The sequence below is a fragment of the Tachypleus tridentatus genome, chromosome 3, assembly GCF_004210375.1.
Source record: "Tachypleus tridentatus isolate NWPU-2018 chromosome 3, ASM421037v1, whole genome shotgun sequence".
Taxonomy (NCBI): Eukaryota; Metazoa; Arthropoda; class Merostomata; order Xiphosura; family Limulidae; genus Tachypleus; species Tachypleus tridentatus.
Genome location: NC_134827.1, coordinates 35,194,448 through 35,209,617, shown reverse-complemented (window position 1 = coordinate 35,209,617; position 15,170 = coordinate 35,194,448). Strand labels below are relative to the sequence as shown.

Sequence of the window (15,170 nt, the reverse complement as noted above, 5' to 3'; positions counted from 1 at the left end):
GTGGTGTTTTGTAAAATGAAAGAGACCTGAAACAAGTCATGCATCCTGGCCACAGTAAGCAGTGTGGTGTTTTGTAAAATGAAAGAGACCTGAAACAAGTCATGCATCCTAGCCACAGTAAGCAGTGTGGTGTTTTGTAAAATGAAAGAGACCTGAAACAAGTCATGCATCCTGGCCACAGTAAGCAGTGTGGTGTTTTGTAAAATGAAAGAGACCTGAAACAAGTCATGCATCCTAGCCACAGTAAGCAGTGTGGTGTTTTGTAAAATGAAAGAGACCTGAAACAAGTCATGCATCCTAGCCACAGTAAGCAGTGTGGTGTTTTGTAAAATGAAAGAGACCTGAAACAAGTCATGCATCCTAGCCACAGTAAGCAGTGTGGTGTTTTGTAAAATGAAAGAGACCTGAAACAAGTCATGCATCCTAGCCACAGTGAGCAGTGTGGTGTTTTGTAAAATGAAAGACACCTGAAACAAGTCATGCATCCTAGCCACAGTAAGCAGTGTGGTGTTTTGTAAAATGAAAGAGACCTGAAACAAGTCATGCATCCTAGCCACAGTAAGCAGTGTGGTGTTTTGTAAAATGAAAGAGACCTGAAACAAGTCATGCATCCTGGCCACAGTAAGCAGTGTGGTGTTTTGTAAAATGAAAGAGACCTGAAACAAGTCATGCATCCTGGCCACAGTAAGCAGTGTGGTGTTTTGTAAAATGAAAGAGACCTGAAACAAGTCATGCATCCTGGCCACAGTAAGCAGTGTGGTGTTTTGTAAAATGAAAGAGACCTGAAACAAGTCATGCATCCTGGCCACAGTAAGCAGTGTGGTGTTTTGTAAAATGAAAGAGACCTGAAACAAGTCATGCATCCTGGCCACAGTAAGCAGTGTGGTGTTTTGTAAAATGAAAGAGACCTGAAACAAGTCATGCATCCTAGCCACAGTAAGCAGTGTGGTGTTTTGTAAAATGAAAGAGACCTGAAACAAGTCATGCATCCTGGCCACAGTAAGCAGTGTGGTGTTTTGTAAAATGAAAGAGACCTGAAACAAGTCATGCATCCTAGCCACAGTAAGCAGTGTGGTGTTTTGTAAAATGAAAGAGACCTGAAACAAGTCATGCATCCTAGCCACAGTAAGCAGTGTGGTGTTTTGTAAAATGAAAGAGACCTGAAACAAGTCATGCATCCTAGCCACAGTAAGCAGTGTGGTGTTTTGTAAAATGAAAGAGACCTGAAACAAGTCATGCATCCTAGCCACAGTGAGCAGTGTGGTGTTTTGTAAAATGAAAGAGACCTGAAACAAGTCATGCATCCTGGCCACAGTAAGCAGTGTGGTGTTTTGTAAAATGAAAGAGACCTGAAACAAGTCATGCATCCTAGCCACAGTGAGCAGTGTGGTGTTTTGTAAAATGAAAGAGACCTGAAACAAGTCATGCATCCTGAGCCACAGTAAGCAGTGTGGTGTTTTGTAAAATGAAAGAGACCTGAAACAAGTCATGCATCCTGGCCACAGTAAGCAGTGTGGTGTTTTGTAAAATGAAAGAGACCTGAAACAAGTCATGCATCCTGGCCACAGTAAGCAGTGTGGTGTTTTGTAAAATGAAAGAGACCTGAAACAAGTCATGCATCCTGGCCACAGTAAGCAGTGTGGTGTTTTGTAAAATGAAAGAGACCTGAAACAAGTCATGCATCCTGGCCACAGTGTGGTGTTTTGTAAAATGTGGAAATCCAAAAACGAAGATCAGCAGCTTAGATTATCCATGATGAAATAATCAAGGATATATATTAACAAGGTTACTAGGGTTAAATGTTCACCAACATGAGGCATCTAGTCACACATCAAGCACTTGGATATTTGTGCCATTTATTCCATATAAATATGGGTAGGCCAGATACACTGCACTGGATTGCTGTTGAAATGGAAAGATAGGACATAATTGGACTTGTTTATTATTTCTGTGTGCTTACACTGTACAATAATAAATTACTTTAATGTAATATATATATATATATTTTATAGAAATGTGTTTTTAAACGTACCATCTAATTTATGTACCCTACACCAGTAAGGAGATTGTTGATCCTTACTGATAGTACTTCTCCAGTTGGTCTTCTGGTACACAGATATACCAGTTACTTTCTTGTTGACAACTGGACATTACAGTATTACTACCAGTTCTCAGTAATTAAAACAATGAAATAAGACTGACAGTTATCACAGTCAGGGAATTACAACTATAAATCTACATTTCATCAGCTTTTATTCTGTTTGAAAATGAATAATTCTGCATTTCATACAAACTAATACAGAAACATATGAAGCATCTGAAATGGCAACCTATCTTTGTAACAAAGAAATACACAGAGAAACCTGGGAAAATCAAAACAAGGTAATGAATCATGGATCCCAGTTTGGTTACCATTACTTGAGAAAATCAAAACAAGGTAATGAATCATGGATACCAGTTTGGTTACCATTACTTGAGAAACTGAGAAAATCAAAACAAGGTAAAGAATCATGGATACCAGTTTGGTTACCATTACTTGAGAAACTGGGAAAATCAAAACAAGGTAATGAATCATGGATACCAGTTTGGTCATCATTACTGTTTTTGTAATGTGTATTGGAATTCAAATATTTTAATACTTATATTACTAGTGATTTATTTCTTCAATATTTAATTAACTATTTAAACTGATTCTACCAGATTTCATGATGTTATAAACTGTTTAATATCTCCCAACATTTTGACAGTTCTCATTTAAGTTTATTTTTATGTCACTTAGATTTCAGTTTCTAAACCGTATTTAACAAAAACTATATTTTGTTTGGTGTATTGATAATGTACCTTCTATATGATACAGAACTAATGTTTTCAACACTTAAATCGTTTTGTGACACAACCAGTAGGAGAGAGAAAAACATGTGTTTTTTTTCTTTTACAATTACTTACAGGAAGTTTACAGAAGTACAATTTAGAAGGAAGCCTTGAACTAGAATGTAACCAAACAAGAAATATACCAAACATACATTAACAGAATGATACAACAGTCCTAGTTACAAGCTTGAAAAAAAAAGTCAAAAATGTTCAGTGACATTTAACCTACCCACTATGGTTACAATAGCTGTATTCAGTTAGGGTTATAACAAGTAAAATTACATTCTCATATATACTTATAAAGATTACATTTGCATTCCAAGCTATGGGTAAAAGTCACAAAACCTCCGATTTTTTGTATCAGCTCATATTCGCATCAAGTACAAGAAAATTCCAATACCTTGAAAAATCTGTCAGAGTATAATTTATTTTAGTTACAATAATGTTATTATGATTTGAAAACCTACAGGATACAGTAATTATTTCATTGAACAACATATCAAACTAGAGAGAGAATGAGACAATCTAATATGTAGAATCTTCTACACTGCAGTACGGTAGAATTGGCAAAGTTCCAAACTCCCCCTGTATGCAGACTGAAGAAACTGGTACAACTACAGCAAAAGGTTTTCCTTTCATCACTTTTACATCAAAAATTCAATCTACTCAGAGATAGTAACTTTTCATGACAAAGACATTTTATCTACTGAACACACATATTAATGGTTATAATATTAAAAATTATATATAGGAATTACATACTGCCAGAAACAGAATTTTCTTCTATGGTCTACATCATTCAAGATTATTAGTAACACAAGTTTAACTGTAACTAATATTTTCTTAATTACTGATGCAAAGACTGTACAGAGCCTTAAAACACTACAAAACAAACACTGTGCATGTGTTCTTTTAACTGAAGTCTCGATTAGAAGAAGCATTGGTGCAATAAGACTCCAGACATACAGTAAGATACACAGCCAACTGGAGATGATTTTGACCCACATGGAGGCTTCATTTTCTGTCAGCTTCCCGTCGGCTGTGTCAGGACTTGAAGGACATAGAAAGACTATTGTCATTTTACAATGAAATGTAAGACCTATTTGTGTTCACTGTTTTTAAAATAAGCTAAACTACATTTTGAACTCATAAGTGAATAAATTTTTCTTTTTGCTTTAAGATAAGCTACGACTATTTCATAACTAGTGGACTTAAACAGTCTAAGATACACAAAATAACTTGCATGTAATTTCACTTGATTATGTCAAAAAAAAACAAATCTTTGTTGTAATTCTGCCTCAAATCCTATTCAGTCAATTATAACAGTTTGTTTAAAATCAGTTTTATTGAATATTTGAAAATAATGAAACTATTTCATACTAAGTAGTTTTATGGGCAGATCTAATAATAACAGTCTAATGATTAGTTCAAATATACTGAACTCAATGATACTGGTTTGGAATAATTAGTTTTGCATACATGATGAATTTTGAAATTCTAGTCTGTAATGATTAGTTTTGTAGGTAATAATTTCATGACACCAGTATGTAATGATCAGTTTTGTGGACACAAACTTCACAACACCAGTCTGTAATGATCAGTTTTGTGGACACAAACTTCACAATACCAGTCTGTAATGATCAGTTTTGTGGACACAAACTTCACAACACCAGTCTGTAATGATCAGTTTTGTGGACACAAACTTCACAACACCAGTCTGTAATAATCAGTTTTGTGGACACAAACTTCACAATACCAGTCTGTAATGATCAGTTTTGTGGACACAAACTTCACAATACCAGTCTGTAATGATCAGTTTTGTGGACACAAACTTCACAATACCAGTCTGTAATGATCAGTTTTGTGGACACAAACTTCACAATACCAGTCTGTAATGATCAGTTTTGTGGACACAAACTTCACAATACCAGTCTGTAATGATCAGTTTTGTGGACACAAACTTCACAATACCAGTCTGTAATGATCAGTTTTGTGGACACAAACTTCACAATACCAGTCTGTAATGATCAGTTTTGTGGACACAAACTTCACAATACCAGTCTGTAATGATCAGTTTTGTGGACACAAACTTCACAATACCAGTCTGTAATGATCAGTTTTGTGGACACAAACTTCACAACACCAGTCTGTAATGATCAGTTTTGTGGACACAAACTTCACAACACCAGTCTGTAATGATCAGTTTTGTGGACACAAACTTCACAACACCAGTCTGTAATGATCAGTTTTGTGGACACAAACTTCACAACACCAGTCTGTAATGATCAGTTTTGTGGACACAAACTTCACAACACCAGTCTGTAATGATCAGTTTTGTGGACACAAACTTTACAATACCAGTCTGTAATGATCAGTTTTGTGGACACAAACTTCACAATACCAGTCTGTAATGATCAGTTTTGTGGACACAAACTTCACAATACCAGTCTGTAATGATCAGTTTTGTGGACACAAACTTCACAACACCAGTATGTAATGATCGGTTTTGTGGACACAAACTTTACAATACCAGTCTGTAATGATCAGTTTTGTGGACACAAACTTCACAACACCAGTCTGTAATAATCAGTTTTGTGGACACAAACTTCACAACACCAGTATGTAATGATCGGTTTTGTGGACACAAACTTTACAATACCAGTCTGTAATGATCAGTTTTGTGGACACAAACTTCACAACACCAGTATGTAATGATCGGTTTTGTGGACACAAACTTTATAATACCAGTCTGAAATGATCAGTTTTGTGGACACAAACTTCACAATACCAGTCTGTAATGATCAGTTCAGTGAACAAGTTGAATCCAATATAAGCTCAAAATGACTAGCAAGTTGAACTTACCGAAACCAATTTGTGAGAGTCATCATTACATACAGAGAAGCGAGAGCGAACATCAAATGAAAGAAAGACCAGCTGTATGAAACACAATCCTCTTCATTGTCCCAAACATGTTTATCCTCATTACTGCCTCCAGATTCCACTACATATAATATAAGCATCATATACACTTTGTAATATTAAAAACTTTAGAAACAACTTACAAATCAGCTACAATATGTTCTTTACTTCATGTTTACAATGAATAATCAGCGAAACACTTGTACACTAAACGTACTCTGACATTTACACCTTTAACGCCATCACTAAATGGCTCATACAATTGCTGTTATATTCATCACACAACAACAAAATTTTCTGACCACTATTTTAATAATGCAACTTTTTATTAAGAATATAATTTTCACACCATAGTTCAAACAGGTAAAAATCATAACATTACACAACAATTGATTTCATCATCCACAAATTTAAGAGCAATACGACTTGTGAAGGTAAGACGAGTTTTAAGACAGATAATATATTATTCTTTATTGTAACAAAGTTAAAAGATATCCATAATTTCACAGCTTTAACATCAACAGTACAGTGGTGGATGGTAATAAAGTTGAAAACTGTAATTCTCATCTGATTGTGGTATTGGTTACATTACTTGTTGTATACTTCTGTGTTCATGTTTCATGTTAGAAGTTATGATAGAAGGAAGAGTGGACTTGGAATGTTCAAATCTTTGTATGTAACTGATAACATGTAAACAATATTTAATGCAGTTATAATGTCAAAGTACTCATCATAACCAAATACACATTTAAAGGTTTGTAGCAGTTGTATCTAATATATGTAACATTACTTCATACTGATTTTAATTGTATGAAAAACACGAAATATTTTAAAAAGTACATTACACAATTTGAGAGTGAAAACATACATTTCAAGACACAATATTATAAAATCACAAAAACTTTATTAAAACTGAGTAATATAGTTTGGTGCATTTCATTAGCAAGTATTGGTTAACATCTTTCTAATAATATTCATCATTTTAACACATTATGGCAAGTAAATCCAATACTAAAAGTCTTAACTCTTTGTAAAGACCTCCAGTAATGAAAAAAATTGTGCTTTTATTCTAATAAAACTTTTATTCAATTTCAAACCCTAATAGTTAATTCTACCATACATGGCATTTCATGAACAACATAGTTCCTGGTCTGTAAACTAAAACTTGAAAAATGCAAGAAATACCAAACACCTCAGCTGTCACAAAATAATACAACACTCGATTAAGCAGAGAAAGAAGTGACTTGAAGATATTGCAAGTGAACAAGGTTGCCACAAAACATTTTTTTAAAATTAATCCAGTTTTTGTTTGGCAAGACCTCATCAGCAATGTGGTCTTGATAGCTTTCTCAAGAAAAAAAATGTTTGCAACTTTTCAGAAGTAACCAACTACTCTTCTCAGTATGGACATCCTCTACTGTGCATGTCAAGGTTTTTAGTGAGTTACCAGTTCTTTCTGTTCATGTTATACCAATTAGTATAAATACAATCTTAGCTAATAATCCATATTTTAATAATATACAAGTTTTAACTCCTTAATTCTATAAGGCAATATTTAAAAGACTGAATTTTCCACACGATAAACGTATTTTTTTCTCTAGGCATCCCCTTGTCTCTGTTCTATTTCTCACTCCTACAAAAAGTGCAACCACGTTTGCCCATCAGCTGTGTGGTTTTTTTCTTAGCCACGTTTGAACTGAAGAAGCGGGATTCTATGAACCTAATGCGAGGCCAATCAAACTAATTGTCATCAGGTTTACCTCATATTCAACTGTAAGGCAGCTTGTTTCATCTGAATATATGATATTTATTATTCAAAACCTTCCTTTTGCCTCTGCAGAGCAACAGTACTGATGACATCTTTTAGCCTTTTGTACAGTTCTTGGAATCTCATGATCATGGCAATTTTGTAGGACATTTTCCACATAGTCATGAAAATCATTAATGCTGATTTTGTGATGAAAGAGCTTCCTGAATCAATACAAATTTTCTTAAGCAGCTTCCAAAGGGACAATGTCATCAGTATTCCAAGAATCTAGTTCAAGTGTGTTTACCAGTTCATGAATTTTATTGTCGTTTTAAGTTATCACATCAATCATATTTTTATTACTGCTTCCAGTAGTTTTTTTTGATGAGGAAGGCCTCACATTATCTTTGGTGTTCAACAAACTCAATATTCCTAAAGGCTTCAGAAGCAATGGTTTCACCAATTTTCTTTTCAAAGGTTCCCATACTTCATTTTATTACTGCTTCCAGTAGTTTTTGATGAGGAAGGCCTACGTATCTTTGGTGTTCAACAAACTCAATATTCCTAAAGGCTTCAGAAGCAATGGTTTCACCAATTTTCTTTTCAAAGGTTCCCATACTTCATTTTATTACTGCTTCCAGTAGTTTTTGATGAGGAAGGCCTCACATTATCTTTGGTGTTCAACAAACTCAATATTCCTAAAGGCTTCAGAAGCAATGGTTTCACCAATTTTCTTTTCAAAGGTTCCCATACTTCATTTTATTATTGCTTCCAGTAGTTTTTTTTGATGAGGAAGGCCTCACTTATCTTTGGTGTTCAACAAACTCAATATTCCTAAAGGCTTCAGAAGCAATGGTTTCACCAATTTTCTTTTCAAAGGTTCCCATACTTCATTTTATTACTGCTTCCAGTAGTTTTTTTGATGAGGAAGGCCTCATTATCTTTGGTGTTCAACAAACTCAATATTCCTAAAGGCTTCAGAAGCAATGGTTTCACCAATTTTCTTTTCAAAGGTTCCCATACTTCATTTTATTATTGCTTCCAGTAGTTTTTGATGAGGAAGGCCTACGTATCTTTGGTGTTCAACAAACTCAATATTCCTAAAGGCTTCAGAAGCAATGGTTTCACCAATTTTCTTTTCAAAGGTTCCCATACTTCATTTTATTACTGCTTCCAGTAGTTTTTGATGAGGAAGGCCTACGTATCTTTGGTGTTCAACAAACTCAATATTCCTAAAGGCTTCAGAAGCAATGGTTTCACCAATTTTCTTTTCAAAGGTTCCCATACTTCATTTTATTATTGCTTCCAGTAGTTTTTGATGAGGAAGGCCTATGTATCTTTGGTGTTCAACAAACTCAATATTCCTAAAGGCTTCAGAAGCAATGGTTTCTCCAATTTTCTTTTCAAAGGTTCCCATACTTCATTTTATTACTGCTTCCAGTAGTTTTTGATGAGGAAGGCCTACGTATCTTTGGTGTTCAACAAACTCAATATTCCTAAAGGCTTCAGAAGCAATGGTTTCTCCAATTTTCTTTTCAAAGGTTCCCATATTTTATTTGAGCATTTCAAATGCCTTAATGGCCCTTTTTATTAGTTTTTCAGCTCTTGCTAAATTTAAATTTCTGGCTTGAAGGGCATCAGAAAGTAAAGACATTTCTTGTAGTATATCCATCCTTATTGCTAAATCCTTCAGAAAGAAGTTGTTGCAAAGATGGCTAGCCATTCCTGAATATTTTTTCTCAGTGGAAAAATATTTGTGTAATGGATAAATAGGCCATACAACAAATGTTGATCTCAGGCTGCAAGCAGCCCATTTTTGTCCCAAAATTCTACCAATCTTCAGAATTTCTATTCCAATTTATTCCAAAATGTTGAAAAGTTCCATCTGGTTTTTGTTTGATTGGTAAAGGATTGTGTAGATTTTATCTATGAACACTCTGAAGTGATTCACTTGTTTTATATCAGTGACAGAATTATCTAAAATGAGTTGCAAGCAGTGATTTTAGCAATCCCAAATTACGATGTCAGGAAAATCATTTTTATACTTAGTGCTCACCCCTGACTTGCAACCAAAGCATTACATTTTTCAAATATCCACTATCAAATCCTGCATCATGCACACTATTGAATGGAGATGTGTATATAGTTTCAATATCCTGTCCTTTCAACTCAACCAAATCAAGAAACATTATTGGCAACAGATCTCAATCCTCAACCTTTACAAAAAATATGATCACTGGTTTACTAGATATGATTGAAGCTTCATCAGTGATGACAGTTTTAAATTTTGTTCAATAATTTTGGTAAATATTTCATTGTAAATTTCCTTTGCCATGTGATCAACTATTTTAACAGCAGTTTTCCAAGAATGGAGATCCACTCCTGTGTCCAACCCATTTTTAATTTGTCGCTCAATCTCATCTTGAATGTCAGAATGATCTGTTTTGTTTTGCTACACTGTAGATTGTATTAAAAACTTCACATGGTTTATTTTATCTAGGTATTCAGTAATTGCATCATCTGCACAATCTTTCAATTCCTTTGCACATATATTGTGTGCATTCAATAAAAAAATGTTCATTCATGTTTTTCCTGAGAGATGGTTGCTGGACAGTTTTAGTTCAATACTGTATCTTCTCCATTCCATCTATACCTGAATTACCTTCATCTTTATGGAACCAAATTCAATGCAATAATCACAACCAATCCATCGTATTTCCTCTTGGCCTGCTTCATACTCCATCAGTCCAGGAGAGCAGTTTCTGGATCTTCAACATCTCTAGTTTGTGAAGTAGTAGAAACAGACGTTTCATCACTTCTTGGAGTCACTGGTATTAGATGTTCAATTGGATCTTGCTTTGAAGTTTGTTCTTGGGGTTTTTCTTACAAACTCCAGTATATCATGTTGCTGGTTCCTTTTAGTGGCTGAAGTCTGAAATGCCAAAATTCCTTTATTCAAAAATAAATGTGTTAATATAACTTCTTATTGAACTTTCACCACAAGGGCTAAAAATATAAATTATTTTATAATTATTTTTATAAATTTTCATATGAAAACTATTTTTATAATCATCTGTTTATATGCCACCAAAAAAAATTAAAAAAGAAAATTAATTTAATATTTAACTGTTTTTGCAAATAGTTTTTAGGTGACTGTTCTGCTTACATAAGGAATCTTATGGTAAGTAAATACCAACAAACGTAAATATAGTGAAATATAGTTTTAACAAGCCAAACAATTATAACACATATGTAGTACTGTGGTGTTACAGTTCACGTTTATATCTATTATTGGAATAGTGTGTTTTATTTGAGTATTAGTCTACTTGGCCTAGTATCAAAATTTCATATCCTGTCAATATGAAAACACAAGTAAAGAGAGATTCAGTATCCCAAGAAAAACAAGAGATGTATTTTATTCCCTTAGACAGTCAGACACCATCATGTACTACATTTAACATTTTAGGTAATACGGATATTAAAATAACTTGTTCACGTCTGAATAAATTAAATGTTTAAGTGGCACAAAATTGCCTTTAAAAAGGTGAGGGTCAACACTTTTAACCAACTAGTACTGAAAAGATCAACAATGAAAATGTCACTCCAGGTTAAATATCCAATTCGTGAACTTTTAATTTTGCTCTAGAATAGTAAAACCTACAAAATAACATTACGCCTCACAGTTTAACGTTAATAGTATGGAAGCCTACACATATTACATCATTTCTCAAACTCACCTTCTTTTGTCTGTTCCAAGTATGATAGATAATTGACACCAAATGTTCACACAGGGAAATGTAGGCCTACATTAGTTTATAGCAATTCTCTTCTTCCTGGATTTAAGAGGGCTGATCTGTCACTTGTAGAAGCCCATGCAAATCCAGCCTCAAACGTTATCTTACTAATTTACAACTGGGTTATTGCGTGTAACCTTACGTAGCAAGAATTCCCAGAGTAACAGTCAATACGTTGTACATCTAGCATCAGAGCTGGTAAGAACCAGTTGAGAGAACTCGTGAAATTTTAAGAACCGGTTCTTATGAACCAGTTGAATCCCACCACTGTATGGTTGGTCCTTGGCACCAATCCAATATTAAAAGAGTTCATACCTGGCTCAATACTAAACGTGCATTGCATGTACTATAGGTTTATATTCTAGTCTGGTTGGCAAGGTTGCAGGCACTGACAGGGCAAATTTCTGATATCATGAACAAATTACTAAGAAGTGTACGTGTATGGAAGATCACAAACAATTTGATAAAACACTGTACTTTAGTGGGGTTTTAGTGTTTTCAGACCAAAATAGCAGAGCCAAAAGTTTCATTTTATGACTAATATCCAAGTTAGAAACAATTGTGTCAAAGTTTTCTGAGTTATGATGTCCTTGTATTTACTTATTTAGAATTGTGTAGTAAAGTCCAAAAGTCAAGAACAAACAACATATTCATCGAATGAAGTGTTAAACTCTAAAGCCACTAAAACAGATATTCAGTTTTCATCAGCAATCTCAACACAAACTTATATCCACTGAGAAAAAAGGCTTAATATGAAACACATTATACCACATTTCACGTTAATATGAAACATGTTATACCACATTTCATGTCAATATCAAACATGTTATACCACATTTCATGTCAATATCAAACATGTTATACCACATTTCATGTTAATATGAAACATGTTATACCACATTTCATGTCAATATCAAACATGTTATACCACATTTCATGTTAATATGAAACACGTTATACCTCATTTCATGTTAATATGAAACACATTATAGCACATTTCACATTAATGAAACGTTATACCACATTTCACGTTAATATGAAACACGTTATACCACATTTCATGTCAATATCAAACATGTTATACCACATTTCATGTTAATATGAAACACGTTATACCTCATTAAGTCAATATCAAGCACTTTATAATACTAGTTATACAGTTACAAATTAGCTTAGATATTTCATGTAAGAACCTAATTTTCTCATTTTGTTACTGAATCCACAAATTAAGTCAGATATCATTGAATTTATAACACAGGCACACACATATAAAACATGAGAAAGGGAAAGCAGAAATTATCAGAAGAAAACAAATATGAAAATGAACAGGTCATACCTTCATCATCAACCAATCGTGATGCTCCTTTGGCTGGCCAGATATATGAGGGAAAATGGAGGAAATAACCAATTATCAAAGATATTTATTGTCACTTCAGGCTTTCAGTAACGTCTGAAATCATATCTACCCTAACTAAATCAATCTTTATCTACATGTCATGCAACAAAAATATTACAGTGTTATTAAACTTTCACAATCTCAAAACACATGTGCAAAAGAATAATGTATATTTTAATGACAGGTTTAACTATTCATGAGCCTTCATATTTATTATAACAAAACTTCTGTACTGTGTAAACAAACCTCACACAAAATTCTTACAACAATTCTTACATATCAGCTTCAACAAATTAAACTCTTAAGTATGTTTGTCCCCAAAGGTTCCTACTTAAGAGAATGTTACATACACTAATAATGACATTTTCAGCGAGTTAGATGTACAACAAAGTCTGGTCAATATAACATTAGCAGGAAGTTGATCACTGTTTTTTTTAAACTGTCATAATAAAATGAAATAACAGTTGATGTACATAGTTTAATGAAATACAAATAAAAATACACAATTTCTAATTGACTGTTATAAAATGAAATATTTCACTTTGTACCCTTAGTTTTATTATAAACAAGAATCTCAGACAAGAATTTATTTTTACTAAATGATAGTTCATATCTTTTACAAACTACCGATTCAACTGTTTGTTAACATGAAAATTAGTTTATGTTCTTTAACCCTTTCTTTATGGGTCAAGGTAATATATTTGGTTTTATTTATTTTTATAATGTATTATTAGTGTTATTAATGTGTAATAAATCAGAAATGTCAATCTATTATTTAAGAACAAGCCTAGCAATTACTTAACCCTATCACAATGGGTCAAGGGTCAAAGGCCATGTCATCACATTTGTTAACTTGCATTTAAAATGTTATTGAACTATTAATTTATGAATTTATGACAATAAGTTTGGTATTAAATAGTACAATATAATTCAAGTTTTCATAATATACATTATTTAACTTATTTTAAAAGATCCCACCTAAATATTGAGTTTTGTGAGTCACGTGGCATTTTGAATGCAGCACTGGTTAAAATTAGATGTTTGTCACTCCAAAATACTAAGCACACAATTTCATAGAAATTAGAAACTCAAACTACCAATATTGACAAGCTAGAATATAAAATAAAAACATCACATCTTCTTATTTTGTTGAGATATTGGTTATGTACTGAATCAAACACAGTAACCATACCCACATCTTTCCATTTTTTAGAAATGGTCCATAAAACCCACATTTCAATATGACATGTAAATAACCAAGCAATAGTTCAGTGTTCTCAGCCATTTTAATCTGTTAAAAGACTACCACATTCTTTCAAACTAAGACTTCAAGGAGGTAGGTTGCATCTTTAGTTTGCTCAAAGGTTCATATTGTTTTACCTAAACACACCTTAGTTACAAAGCTTGATGAATTATAGTGGAATTCTATTGTATCAGTAATTTATGTTTTTGGTTATTAAACTGTACATATAAAACCTAAAAAAAAAAAATAATTCACATCCTTCTTGTGCAAAATTTTTAAAGATATATCAGGTCCAACAACATAATGTTTCATAATTTAACTGGTTTTCTACCTAATTCATAGGTACCTAAAAATAGGTAGAACTATTCAGCTTGAGTCTGAACAACATGATGGATAATGATGAAACCAACACCAAATATCTACAGAGTGTTCGGAAAGTCACTGTGCAGATATATATTTATTAACAGACATGTTTCAATATAGAATACAGGAGGTAAATATGAATGACAATTATAAACAATGTTGAAAGTGACCCCTGTTGGCATCAATACAGGCCTGGATTCTTCTTATTTTGTTTCTAAACACCACTATCAGTTGCTGGCTTGAAATAGACTGAATAGACATATGATTACAAAACTGCACAGTAACTTTCCGAACACCCTGTACAAACATTCTTGCAAGGAAAGGATTTTTCTCTTTCTATTGGTTAGAAATTATCTAACAGCAATGTTAGTGAAAATTACAATTTTTTTAAAAGACAGAATGGTACAGGAGGGGGTGTGTGTGTGTGTCATGTAGACTTGAATTTGTTTTAAATCTAACACAAGAAAGAAGACTGGAGACTTACTTTATATTATAGCTTGTAAATACCTGTATTATGAGTTTTTAATTTGTCGAACACACCAACACCAAGAAAATAAAAAATGGGCTGTTCAGAAATCATTGGCAGCACAATCCAGACATGTTGAGATTGATAATTTATTCAAATATTTCCTCTTGAAATTAGGGGATTAAAATGCAAGTAATACAAAAATTTGAATTAGAAACTATGTTTTGATGCCAAGCTCATTGCATACAGTAAAGTTATTCGCTTAAGTATTGAATGTAGCTCTGTAAAAGATCACAACACATGCAATTCAACCCTGCAATAAATACAAAATTAATAAAACAAAAATATAACACGAAATTCAAAAAAGAGAG

At 33.1% G+C, this 15,170-nt stretch overlaps 1 protein-coding gene across 1 annotated transcript in view; it reads right to left on the bottom strand.

Annotated features, from left to right (window-relative positions):
* Window positions 1–3,582: 3,582 nt before the first annotated feature.
* LOC143246688 (putative serine incorporator) overlaps window positions 3,583–15,170 on the bottom strand; it is a 78,314-nt gene continuing 66,726 nt past the window's right edge. Inside the window, 4 exon segments of the mRNA XM_076493768.1 lie at window positions 3,583–3,803; window positions 3,806–3,921; window positions 5,734–5,872; window positions 12,668–12,700. Of these exon segments, the coding sequence (XP_076349883.1) occupies window positions 3,784–3,803; window positions 3,806–3,921; window positions 5,734–5,872; window positions 12,668–12,700 (308 nt within the window). The 3' untranslated portion in view covers window positions 3,583–3,783.